The following is a 14313-nucleotide window of genomic DNA, read 5'->3' as shown; positions in this document are numbered from 1 at the left end:
GAATTTTCAGAAGATCTGAGGAGCTTTCCATTTACTGATCCATCTACATCCCAACCCTCACCTATGCTCATGAGCTCTGGGTTCTGACCAAAAAAACTGAGATTGTGGTTATAAGCGGCTGAAAAGAGTTTCCTCACAAGGGTGGCTGGGCTCAGCCTTAGAGATAGGGTGAGAAGCTCAGACATCAGGAGGGAGCTCGGAGTAGAGCAGCTGCTCCTTTGCTTCGCACGTGCCACTGGTAGGAGGCCCCGGGGCAGACCCAGAACACACTGGAGGGATGACATATCTCATTTGGCCTGGGAACGCCTTGGGGTCCCCCAGGAGGAGCTGGAAAGCGTTGCTGGGGAGAGGGACGTCTGGGGTGCTTTGCTTGGCCTGCTGCCCCCGTGACCTGGCCCCAGTTAAGCAGATGAAAATGGATGCCTTAGAATGGACTATCATGTAATTCATGATTGATAATTAAAGATAATTTTCTAGAAAGTACCCACTCCTGTTTTTCTCCTCAATTAGATATAACCGTAAGAGTTGCTTGGCTTCTTAAAATAATGGGTGATGGTAGGTCTTAAATAGTTATTTATTGTTTTGTTATTCAACTTTAGAATAAAGAAAAATAGTATTTCATTTAGATCACTTTCAGTTCATCGTAGAATATCAGAAATCAGAGTTTTTAACTTAGTCATGGACATCTATGTCATATAAAGTCAGAAAAATGTTCTCAGTAGTCGCATGATGTGTTTTATAGTTCAGTGAACCTTAAGTTAACCTCACCCATAATAATCTTCGGTGCTAATGTTTTGTGTTGTGTTTAACCTTCGGACAAAGACTTGCCTGTTTCTTCTCAGTCTCTCTATTTGGAAACAATGAAGCAGGTTGTCAGATCAGACTGTCATTGAATGAGTTATCCTGACATTTTTCATCAAATACATTTAGATTTTCTTTGGGGCTAGAAGTTTCTTAGGTACAAGCAAACAGGAAGTCTTTGGAAACGATGCACCAACAGAAACAAAAAATTAGACATCAAATATGGAACAGTCTGAGGATTAACATTTATCTTGACAACTACAGACTCACACAGACACAGATACACACACACAAACTGTTCTTTCTGTAAACCCCAGGGTGAAAAAAGCTGACACCATGGTCATGGACGTGAGAAAAAAAGGTGGCTCTGGTTTTTTCACCTTATTTTTTGTGTATTCAGTGGTTGCATAGCAGTGTGTTTTCTATAGGTCACACAGGACAATAGTGAGGCCGTGAACAGTGCACCTATTGTGATGGGGCTCACCAGGGGGACTTTGTCTTTGTCAACAGTGTGGAATGTCCCAGGGGGGCTAACAGGGACAGGATAGGCCAGGACCAGAGGGCTGCACTGCTCACCTCCTCTACACTGGAACAGTCCCTCTGGCTCTTAGAAAAAGAGTTTGAACCTGTACATCCAGAAGGAGTGGGAGGCAGAGAGAAGACTTAGGGAAAGATGACAGCGGAAAGACCAGGCTAGCTGGTTGAAGTCGCATCAGATGTGCTCTGCCGGTGACTGAGGGGCTCAAAGGCGCCATCATGAGCTTCCGTGCGGGAGCCTCTGGTGTAAATGGCTCAAGCCAAGTTGGGGGACGTGGAAGTGAGGATGCCGGTGAAGGAAACAGCAACAATGAGACTTATATCCCGTGCTTAAAGGCAGTGAGACCTAGGCTGACGAGCGCTGATCCAGCGGGAGAGGGGAGGTCGAGCAGTGTGGAGCAGCTGGTGAGACCTGCCCTGCCAGGGAGGAAAGCACACAGGAAGACCTGCAGCAGGGACAACAGAGGAAGATGGAGAGAGGGAGACAGGGAGGAGGAGAGACAAAATGTTGAACACGTAGGAAGCAAGGAAAGAGGTAAACAAAGGCAGAGGAAGACAGAAAGAACAGAGACATTTGGAGATGGAGGCCAGGGAAGAGGAAGTACTGAGAGTTTGTCCAGCAGTAATTCTGACATCCCATTAAATAGCAACTTGGAAGTTGGAGAAGGGTCAAACAACTCGCAGAGAGGAAACACATGTCCCAGACCTCCCAGTACTGGCTGCACCCGGACCAGCACCGCCAATTTAAACCCCCAGTCTCCTCGGCCAGCATCGAGGTCCACGTCTTCTGCTCTCCCTCAGCCTCCCATCCAAACCAGGTCCACACCTCTGTCCCCTGAAAGACTTTCATCCAGGACAGCTACAGGAGACCCGCACCGCTACCCATTTAGTTCATCCAGAGAGCTAGATCCATTCTGGGCGGAGGTGAAGACGGGGGCAGCAACTGGACGATTGTCTCAAAGCCGTCAGCGTCACATCCCACCTCTCACCAGCTCAGAGCTGGGAGAAGAAGAAGAGGAGGAAGAGGAAGAAGAAGAGGGGGACGGCGTGGAAGATGGCGGGGAAGGAGGCAGTGGTGTGATGGAGGTGATGGGTCAAAGCATGACCTCGGCAGTGGTGCCACCTTGTGTTCCTTTTGGGGAGAGGAGGATGAGCAAAAGGGAGAAGAACAGGATTAAGTGTCTGAGGAGGAGGCAGAGAAGGAGGGAGAGGTGGAGACAGAGTCAACTGCAGGAGAGCAGACAGGTGAATGACACAATTAACTCAGAATTGAATTTCACACTGACGTCTTTTACCAAATGTTTTGCCAGTGATTTTAGGATTAACATCAAGCAGCTACCTCACATCTTTGTGTGCTTCGAGAAGAGCCACAGAGCGGGTGATTAAACCACTGAATAATTCATTTCTCTCTCCCAATTAATACTATGTTAATACAATGCAAATCATTTATTAACTATTAAAGCGTTGTGATTTTTTAATGTGGCCGCTGAGAAGCAGGGGCAATTATCTGCCGCTGAATGACACACATTTTTTTCATTTACCAAATCGAATGTTGCCATCTTCGTCTGCAGTCTTTTTCCGTTTGCATTAGCAGGATACTTTGGAAACTTTAGGATACTCTCAAGTTGCTCAAGTCTCGAGGCACTTCAGCCTTAAATGACCTAACTGATCCACTTAAAGGTCTATTTACATTTTAGGATGGAAGGCTAATGCAAGTAGGAGTTCTCTGTGTGTGTGTGTGTGTGTGTGTGTGTGTTTGTGTGTGTGGTGCGACGCAATAGGCACAAAAAGCGGACTTAAATATTGCTTTTCACTGTTTCTATTTATGGCACTTTATGTGACTGTGTGTGGCTCCACGTGTGTTTGTGTGTCTGTATGTGTTCACTCCATCTAGAGTCTGACTCTCGACAGCCCTATCAGCACCCAGCTCATCTCAATAGCCATTGTCTGTGCGGTTTAAAGTGGGGTTAGATCTGAATTAGTTGCATGATGAGGCTTGGGTGGAGAGCCCTTCAAAAACAACCAGACAAAAGAGCAGATTCTGTTTTGATTGGCTGCTGCAGATCTGCAGTCACGTTGGTGGATTGAAATTATTCTGACTGCTGAATTAGAGAGAGCTGAATAGAATTAGTTGCTTTGAAACACAGACGATTCCATTTCCTAATTCAATGCCGTCCTGCTGATGATATTGTTTATAGTTAAAGGTGCTGTATACAACATTCAGAGCATTAATATAGCAGCAATCATTATTTACTATGGTGAAGATATAGTGGAGTAATGGTGTCCTGAGCAGAGAATGAAGTCACAGTCCCTCTTTGTGTGTTGTAATCTGAGCTTCTCTGTTTGTTGTTGCATTGCTGGCCGGGTCATGCATGCATGTTCATGTATGTGAGTTCATGTGTGCGTATCCCACTGGCTAGCTAATTGCCGCCACTCTGCACTGCCATCATACGGTGGGTAACACCCATTACGCCGTCGTTGTGGAAGCATAACACCCAACCCTTTGGTCCCCTCCCCAGCTTCGCAGCTCTGTCACCAGTGTTGCTGTTAGCACTGTTCACGCTGTTAGCACCTGCTAGCTGCCAGTACAGCCACCTCCATGTTGAGAGCCATGTGCAGGCAATCCCGGCTCAGACTCTTAAATACAGTTTTCAACATGTCCTTTACTAACTTTTGCGGTGTTTGATCTTGATGTTTTCTGCCATGGTTCGCGTCCTGTAGGCAATATTTTTGTGGGCGTGTTACACCAAAACCTGTTTCCCCCCGGCAATATTTTTGCAAGCACACCTTGCTGTGGCACCGCCCAGAACAACTGTGATTGGTTGAAAGGAATAAAAAAGCTGGGGCGTTTTTTCTCCAACCTTAAAGTGAGACTTGGCGCAGCCAGGTCTGGTGAGCGAGACTAAGTAAGCGCCAAGAGCCAGAAGGTAGAAACTTCTTAGTTAGATGAGATGATTGATACCACTCTCATGCCTGTATGTTAAGTAGCCTACATAGCTCAGGTCAGATGGTGATTATGGTCCTGTCTAGATGGTAACCCAGATTTGTGAAAACTCCCTCAAGATTTAATTTTCCATGTTTAAAGTGATCATTTTAGCGTAAAAGATTATCTTTCCCTAACCCTAACCAAGTGTTCTTGTGCCTAATCACATAATAACAACAGCATTGTCACAAAATAAAAAAGCGAGACAAGAATATTTTGAAGCGGCTCGTAAGAGTCTCGCATATCTACAGTTGCCATCTTTTGTAGCTGGACTGTGATTAGATTATTTTAGGTCTCCAAAGTTAAAAAAAATATGCAAGTATCATCAGTATAAAATATCATTGCATTTAACATTTTTAAAAATGAACCCATACACTTTTTATATCTCAATTGTTTATTTTTTTTTAACCTAGACATTACATTAAAGTTACATAGGTAAATTGTGTTTTTACAAGCAGGTTTGGATAGTAAAGGATCATATGTAATTGGGATTACTTTAGATTTTAGTTACATTGTCAAGGATTACTTGACTACATTTTTATTACCTCTTTAAAATATGTCATGCCAATATGAAATGCTAAATTAACCAAATTAAGGCATGTATGTCATGCAGTATTTTTTTTAAGACAAGTGCTTCACTTTGTGGCGGCCCTGGCAGGAGTAAAAAGAATAGTGTTGAAGTAATGTGAAAGGTTTAAGCAGCAGCAGTCTTTGGGTTTGTATTTGTGGATCTCAAATTTTTGTGGCTGTGTCCATTATTTCAGTACAAGGTGCAATAGTTTTAATGTTGATTTTGAAGTAACACAAAAGGTATCCATAAGTATTAAGATTAAATATATATTTTGTAATCTAATTGATTACATTAAAATTACAAAAATGGCTATGTAAATTGCATTTAGTAACTCACTACATTTTTAAAGTAAACTGACCAAATGCAGTGAGGTATGTGCTGTAGGCTAACTTCTCCCTGGCAACCAGCACAGTTTTGCTAATTTAGTATTTTTTTTTTTTTCTTTTTTTCCAAAAATGTGCCAAGCAACAAATCTAGCAGCTTTTTGGGCAGACCTCATCTCCTCTCCCCTGAGGAAAGTCACCTGCCATAACACTTCAATTAATAGTCCAGGCTATTATTTGCTTAAATCACTGAAATCAATGAGCCTGTATTTGGGACAGGCCTTTAAATCCTTTCACACAAAACTGTTGTTCAGGAAAAATGGGAAATACAATCAAACTGTTTATTTAAACCAGTATGAATATTATTTATATAAAAATTAGGCTTCAGATCATATAACAATTATGAATCCTTCATTTGATCTAGCTCCAATGGACAGCGCATCAGAGAAAAAATTACAGCACTCGAGGATTACAGCACCTGGCACACGATTCTGATTTTGATTCTGTAAAGAAAATGAAACGCTTGGCAACCAGACCAGGCAAGCAACACAGGGCTAGTAAAAGGGACTGGGCTTTCAGTTGAAGTTTTACAGTATATTTGTCAGTGTGCTCTTGTGTGGCTGTGGCTGTGTGTGTGGAGGAGAGCAACAGCACATTCAGCATATTTGACATCATTTAAGGTGCTGGTAGCCACATATTTAAAGCCAGGTTAGCTGCTTCCCCGGCTTCCAGTGTTTATGCTAAGCTAAGCTCCATGCTTGAGTGGAATTGATTGTCTCACTGAACTCTCAGAGTAAAAGTGACTAAGCGTGTTTGTCCAGCTACTCCTCTAAACTTTCTTTTTATACAGAGGAAATTGAATGAGCTTACTTGGTCATTTATCATTATCAAGGCTTATTGAGTGTGCATGCTCTTTCCTCAGCTTTATCCAACTTTGCACTCGCACAGTTACACACATTCTCACTTGGGAGCTGCTCACTACAAGCACAGCATTTCTGCTATTAGGAATCACACTTGGGGCTTTGGGATACTTCTCAAGGGCAGCTCGACAATGTTTTTTCTCACTTGTCCTCACATATTCGTAGATTTCATAAAGCTTTACTGCCCACATGCGTCATTTGTTTGTGAAAAAAAGTTGCTTTCACCCCCTGATAGAATCTCATTTAACTATTTCTGAGTACAATATCCGGCTGTACTTTTTGCATACATTATTCGGAGGCTAAAGTTCAGAGCTAATGTTACAATCATCCGGTTTCCCACAGGAAGTGGTTTCATCCTGCGTGATGGAGAGGCAATTAGTGCTGGATGGTTTTGTTACTTTATCCAGCTGCGGCACGGAAGCTGAAATGTGGTTTCATTTGCTGTTTGTAGTTCTTCAGAAACTTTTATTGCTTTTCTAAAAGAACTATATTTCCTTTACGTTTATATGAAATTTGTTTGTTTCAGTTGCAGCAGCTCTATCAGTCACAACAAGCCATAAGGTGATAAAAAAAGAAGAGGTTTATTGCATGTCTACAAAAATATCTTGATTTATTTTGGCCTACCTGTGATAATGAATGGGATTTATTTACCTATGTACACATTTACCGATGTAACCAAGACAAAGGTGTCATGTTACAGTGCATGTTGCCACAGGAGAGCCTCAGTGGCCATGATTACTTGGGAGCTGTGCGCTCTGTGCTCTCTCCTCTGTGTTAATGACACACCTTGGGAGGCAGGATTGGTGCGACATGGAAGTCCCTGGAGCTCCCCCTGGGTGAGAGAGTGGTAATTACTCTGGAAACGACCCCCAGGCTTTTTCAAGACTGCGGCTTCAGACTCCAGTCCTCTGGGTCTGCCTGATACAGGTCTGAGGAGGAGACGGGGGACTTGAGGGGCCTCGTATACTGCTCTCAAAATGAGTTTTAGTACTTCCTCTCATATGACTTGTAGCTGGAATTTGGAAATGCTGAGTGTGGATTTAGGTGCAGAGGCACCCGGGAGGGAGGGCAAGTTGACTGCTGAGGAGATGAGAGGGATTAGAGCAGTGGGGGCGGCAGATGTATTGTGCCGTATGAAGTAAAAGGATTCAAACTAGATTAAAAAGGTAAACAGAGGACAGGCTAGCTGCAGCGTAAACAAACTGTTTTATCTTACAGAATTGTGTGAGTCACACTTTGCCTAATGGAAAAACTCGAGCCGGAGAGATGCAACACCTTTCTGTTTTCTATGAAGTGAATGGAGTTGGAATTAGGGCCAGCGTCGGGGTCAAATCTCTCTAACGAACAATGTTTATGCTTTACAGTAAGAAGTGAGAAAATGTAGGCAGGTAGACATTTCACTCTGCTGAGCTCACACCTGACACCCTCATGTCCTCACACATATTATAATGCTGTGCAGGTGGCTGTCAAAGACATTTACACTCATCAAACAGGGTGTATTAAAGTGGAGAATATTTTAAACAGAATCTCAAGAGGACGGCAAAAGAGGACATTTTCACTTATATATGTTTTTTTGTCGGTGGGTGCAGTGACATCCTGATAATGTGCTCAGGACCTCATATACGAGGGTCAGATTTCTGGATTGTTCTCCTTTACTCTTTTACTTGATACGTAATCTGTTGAAGCTCATTCCATGTAGACTTAACCCTGCAGAAATGGGTTTGCCATTGTGACTTTAGATTTTATGGACAGAAGGAGAGAAAAGGGATGAATTATCTTCCAAAATTCTATTTGTTCTTTGTTCGGTTTCATTTTAAATAGTATCAGAAAAGTCTATCTTGGCCCTTTCAGATTTTAATCGAATCCAAAACACATAAAAACCAACACATACCCAGACTTTATACTGTATACAAAGGCTTGTAGATGAACACATGCATGTACACTCACCAGCCACTTTATTAGGTACACCTGAACTGCTCATTAACACAAATTGCTAATCAGCCAATCACGTGGCAGCAAATTTATGAAGTTAGGCATGTACACAATGGTCAAGACGACCTGCTGAAGTTCAAACTGAGCATCAGAATGAGGAAGAAAGGTGATTTAAGTGACTTTGAACTGACTACAGCAGCAGAAGACCACACCAGGTGCCACTCCTGTCAGCTAACAACAGGAAACTGAGGCTACAATTCACACAGGCTCACCAAAACTGAACAATAGATGACTGGAAAAACGTCGCCTGGTCTGATGAGTCTCTATTACTGCTGCGACATTCAGATGGTGGGGTCAGAATTTGGCGTAAACAACATGAAAGCATGGATCCATCCTGCCTTGTATCAACGGTTCAGGCTGCTGGTGGTGGTGTAATGGTGTGGGGGATATTTTCTTGGCACACTTGGTGCCCCTTAGTACCAACTGAGCATGGTTTAAACACCACAGCCTACCTGAGTATTGCTGCTGACCGTGTCCGTCCCGAATGCTAATAAAGTAACTGTATATACACATAAATGTTAATCATCTTACATCATCTATCTATCTTTTCTCCCCCTACCTGCCCCCCCTCACCCAGAGCTCAACAGGGAACCCATCCAGCAGCAGCAGTGAGGATGACGAGGACATGAGCGCCGGTGACAGAGAAGGTTACATCTGCGCCGTGTGCTTGGACGTGTACTTCAGCCCTTACATGTGTCACCCCTGCAACCACATCTTCTGTGAACCCTGTCTGAGGACGCTGGCGAAGAACAGCCCCACCAACACCCCCTGCCCCCTCTGCAGAACAATCATCACACACGTCTTCTTCCAGAAGGGTGAGCTAATGGGCAGAAAGCACTTGGCTTACAATTCACATGATTTGAAATACTTATCGCCTCTACTTAAGACTCTACTCAGCATTCTAGATTAAATAATGTGAGATGGATAAAAATACAGCTGGAAATACGCCAGCAAAATGTTGTCTGGACTAAAATGATCCATGACAGGGAAAGCGTACTTGTATTTGTAGCTATATGTGTATTCTTACTTCTGCTGTACAGATAATATTCTGTATCTGCAGATTGTTCAGAGGGCCCAGCTGCAGATGTCCCATAGGGAGCAGACTAGACCTTTAGTTCAGCTCTGACCAGATGAGTCACCCAGGCCGAGAAGACAAACTCAAACATGATCTGAACACTTTTATTAGCGCTTTCAGATGGAAATAAGAAGTAGTATTCCTTATGTGTGGAGAATGCATTGCAATATAATCTTATATGTAATGTCTTTACACAACAATGCTACAGTATGTGCCGTAATATGAATATTTCTGCACATATGCTGTGTAATGACATACTTATTTTATGTAACCTCGTGATCAGTGCCGCTGATTACATGAGACGTATTCAGATTTGGACAAATCTATGAATAAATAATGACGCTCTGTGATTCACTTTGGCCTACTTCTGGATGTATGTAGGAGACAGTGAGCGGCAGGGACACTGCTGTGGCCATAAAAGGCAGAGTGGCCGTGGTTATGAGGGCTGCAGACACACTAAGGGTCCTTGTGAGTGATTAGGTGACAAGCATTGTAGATTAGATTCTTGTGTTGATTACCAAAGCCAAGGTCATACACGGAAACAGAACAAGGAGAAAATGAGGGAGTCTGGTGATGCTGCATCTGCTGCTTTTTTTTAATCTATTGAATAAATCAAACATCATCTATCCAGAGAATCAAGATGTGGAGTGAGATGTTCATTTGTAGTTTGTCACCTTGTCTTTCTTACAGAGCTAAATCAAACAGCGAGGACATTCTTCCCAAAGGAATACCTCTCCCGGAAACAGAACTTCCAGAAAGCAAGTTGTGCAAAGTGGCCTCTACCAAGCTGCAGAAAACTCTTCCGTATCTTTGGAGGCAAGTTTTTAATTCCCAATACATGAAAGTTATCTGATGTCAGATCATCAGATTTGGCAAAATACCAGCAGCAGTAGGACACATTTGCAACTGCTTTTCTCCTCGTAAGTGACAGAGTAACACAAGTATACCTGCTACGTATTTATCCTAAACGTATTTAACACATTGCTCCAGCCTCGTAGCATACACAATGCAAGTTTGAGTGGCTGCCTTTCCTGCACACACGTATTTTTTTTAATCATACACAGAATTCTTGGAGTATATCTTCACTATTCCCCAAAATCAGTTTCTAACCCATCCACTGATGTTGTGCCACTAATTGAAGAAATGTAAATCTCTCCTTCAGTATTAAACACTCTACTGTTACGGGAGCAATTACCTTCAGTAAAATATGAGTAAGGAAAGTAGTAGCACTACATCAATGCAATGTATGAAGACATATTTTGGCAAATATAATGGTTGTTTGGAATAAAATTGAGCATATGGATGGAAAGTGGAGAAGTTAAGTGATACTTTTTTTCAACATCGTTGAAGACACTTTGACTACACACCAGTTAAACTCTATAAAAAATCTTGTATTAAAAAAACGCTGAATTACTCTTTAAGGGACAGTTCACCCTAAAATCAAAAGACACATTTTTCCTCTTAACCTGTGTCTGCCTTCTCTTAAATATGATAGAACTAGATGGCACTCAGCTTGTGGTGCTCAAAGCGCCAAAAATAAATAATAATGTACTTACAGTAAGTCTGGTACATGAGTAAATGTACTACACTTGCCACCTCCTCTTGGTCCAAACACCCAAATTAGTAGTTTCTAAGTGTATTTTTAGGGGACAGGGTGAATAAGTCAGTAGTGAGCTGTACACCAATGTTGAGGATTAAAGGGACCATTAACCCCCAAATCTAAAATACATATTTTTACTCTTACCTGTAGCACTATTGATCAATCTAGATTGTTTTGCTATGAGTTGCAGAGTGTTGGAGATATCAACTGTAGAGAGGACTGCCTTCTCTTGAATATAATTGAACCAGATAGCCCTCAGCTTGAGGTACTCAAAGCACCAAAAACTAAACAGATAATAAATAAATAAAATTAAATACAATACAATTAAAATAAAATAAAATAAAATATAACAAAATAAAATAAAATAGAAATAAAATATAACAAAATAAAATAAAATAAAATGAAATAAAATATAACAAAATAAAATGAAATAAAATAAAATAAAATAGAAATAGATAAAATAAAAATACATTTAAAATTTAACAGCAATGTCTCTGTCCAGAAATCATGACCTGGTTATTCAAGATAATCCACAGACCTTGTTGTGAGCAGTTTCATGTAGGAACCATTTTTTTTTTCTACAGGACTACATTCACCAACCGTATCACTGTGCAGAAGGAAGCGTGCATCCACTGCTAGCTCACCTAGCACCACTGAGCTAGCTTACATTAGAGCTTAGCCAAGGAGGACGCCATTAATGTTTACATCCAAGCTGTTACGACCACGAGCCTCTCATCCATGAGTAGATTCACGCTTCCCTCTGTGCAGTGGTATGGCTGGTGGATGTAGTTCAGTACAGAGAAAACTGCTCACAATAAGGTCTGTAGATTAACTCGAATAACCGGTGATTGCATGTACAGCGCATGATTTCTGAGACATTGCTGTTGAGATTGATAAATAGCACTGCAGGTATGAGGAAAACATGTATTTTTGATTTTGAGGTGAGCCATCCCTTTAAAAACTACTCTGTTTTTCTGTGATGACAGAATGGAAACATCTCTTTGTGTCACTGAACCTCCTAATTTCCCAGAAATATTGCCAAGGGCGTGACCTTGATGTCTCGAGCAGTAGCTACAGCTTCACATTTTGATGCTTTTTTTCACCATGAAAACTTATCAGTATTAAAATCCACTGAAGCTGAATTCAAGTAAGGAAAAAATTACTTTAGACACATTTTACAGCCATTTTTTTTTTAGATTTTGAGTGGAGTGTCACTTAAATGAAAATCACCAGGTGAGATGCCTCCTTTGTCGTCCCAACCAGGCTTCCAGAGGCAGTCCAGTCCCATAGCCAGACGTCAGTTCCCCCATGGAGGAGGCTACCGTCTGGACACTCTGGACTTTGAGGATGACTCTCGAGGCTGGCACTTTGACATGGACATGGTCATCATCTACATCTACTCAGTCAACTGGGTTATAGGCTTCTTCATATTCTGCTTCCTCTGCTACCTCTTCTTCCCTTCTTTTTGACAGACCTGGCAACAATGTTGGAGCAACAAAGAGAGAGGACAGGTTGGAGGTACTGAAGGATGAGGGTAGAATAAGGAATTAAAGATGAAGCAGCGGGCAGGCAGGTACATATATGTTTATATAGGGAGAAACTGAGCTGTAGGGTTTAATGAGAAGACAATGGGTGAATTTCAAGCAGGTGGGACGGCGCAGCAGAGGGAAAACAACAGTGTGCCAGCTTGTTGTCTCTCATTAATAAATGATTGAAATGGGGAAATTGTGTAGTGGCATGTTTGGGAATCCAGTGTTCTCTGTCTCCTCATGTTGCACGTGTAATGTGGGTCACACAACATGTCCTGTTCCTGTACGGAGGGGAGTGAATACATGTATAACATCTCTTAGGCTGTGGTGCTTTACTTTCAATATAATTACATACGGTCTGTTGATGCTTAAACACACCTTACTGGATCACTCCTAGTCTGAGTACTTTCTGGCACTTTAAGTACTACAAATTTATACACACCAAATTTTCCTCATTTTGAGATGTGCAGTCATGATAAACACTTTACAAAGGGACATTGTAACATTTGTTTATTCCTACAATCACTTTAAAATTCAGACTTTTCATGGACAATTTAACAATTTCCATTATGTTTTTACTTTGGAAAACACAAGAATGAGCAGCACCTCTAGATTTTGAAGACTTCTGTAGTGCTTGTTTGTACTTTTACCCAAAACCCAGAACATAACATTTCAGTACTACCACAGGTTTTGCGTTTTCCCATGATAATACTTGAATGTAAATCATGGTTTACTAATAATAATGCTAAACATTGGACCACAATAAAATCAAAGGAATAACACACGTGAGCATTTGGGTGATTATATTTATGCATCCTCACAACACTAGTAAACCAAAGATTTGCTCTTTAATTACAACTATTTGTTTATGGTTTTATGAACCTCTATGTTCCACTTTATCACCAAACACCATATCCTGGGAATGAAAACATTTTTAATTGGCACTAGCATTATATCATACAGTATGTGTTGTGAGATGTTTTTAATTAACTGTTTTTCAATGCGAAGAAACTTTGTGGTTCTTGTTGTTCTTTAACACGCCTGGAGGGAGTCATGTTGGACTAAGTCACTGTCCTGTACAGTAAATAAAGTTCAAACAGAAACACATACACACAGGTGTGTAGATGTGGCTTTGAAATTGATTTTTACAGTTTAAGTGGTTTCCAATTTGGTAATGAAATCATGTGTTACAGATAAATAAATGACTTTATTCCTGATACAGTTCAAGTTTTTTAGTTGGGATGCCAAATAGTCTTTTATTTGAGCTGATTCAAAGGGCTTCACTTTCATTCTATACTTGCATTAGTGTAAGATTTATGTGATGAGCCCTGACTCACTTTGTGTACTCAGTAGGGATAGAGCTAACCAGAAGCCCCACAATATGATATTATCAAGATATGTGAGTCACATTTTTGCATTATGCTGAGAATTGTGAGTATTGTAATTACAATTTGTTGTTTATTTTCAGCTGCAAATTATTTCCCCAAAGGAAAAACTTTTGTTTTATCTACTAAGATACAGTTTTCAGTCTGTTCATCTCAGGCTACAAAAATTTAATTTGTATTTGCAATATTAATAATTCATATAGTAAAAAATCTGTTCTTAGCATTTGTTTATCAATAAACTATTGCCATGCAAAATATCATGATCCTATGCAACACATTCTCACTCCGACCTCGTCACATATCGACGTTTGGTCACAGACTTTACAGGTCCACATATGACGTGCAAGGTACCCTGGGTGTGTTGGTTATTGACGTTCTGGGACACCGTGTCAAGTTCTGCCTGTTACATGCGTTGTCTTCTTTCAAAATACACTTCAGTTTTCACAGGAAATTTAACATTTATATACAGTCTCTTTCAAAATAAACATGCTACGTTGGTACAACAATGCAAATTGACTTCTTTTTCCTTCAACTATAAACACATGGTTGGGTTTAGGCAACAAAAACATGTGGTTAGGTTTAGGAAAAAAGAACAGG

At 41.1% G+C, this 14313-nt stretch overlaps 1 protein-coding gene across 1 annotated transcript; it reads left to right on the top strand.

The window, feature by feature from the left end:
- The first annotated feature begins 1456 nt into the window (after positions 1-1456).
- On the top strand, positions 1457-12365 carry rnf180a (ring finger protein 180a). The gene is made up of 4 exons (XM_033619092.2): positions 1457-2583; positions 8705-8942; positions 9893-10018; positions 12066-12365. The coding sequence occupies exons 1-4, from the start codon at positions 1558-1560 to the stop codon at positions 12269-12271; spliced, it is 1596 nt and encodes a 531-aa protein (XP_033474983.2). The 5' UTR covers positions 1457-1557; the 3' UTR covers positions 12272-12365.
- Positions 12366-14313: the final 1948 nt, after the last annotated feature.

The sequence above is a fragment of the Epinephelus lanceolatus genome, chromosome 9, assembly GCF_041903045.1.
Source record: "Epinephelus lanceolatus isolate andai-2023 chromosome 9, ASM4190304v1, whole genome shotgun sequence".
Taxonomy (NCBI): domain Eukaryota; kingdom Metazoa; phylum Chordata; class Actinopteri; order Perciformes; family Serranidae; genus Epinephelus; species Epinephelus lanceolatus.
This window is presented reverse-complemented; position numbering and strand designations above follow the sequence as displayed.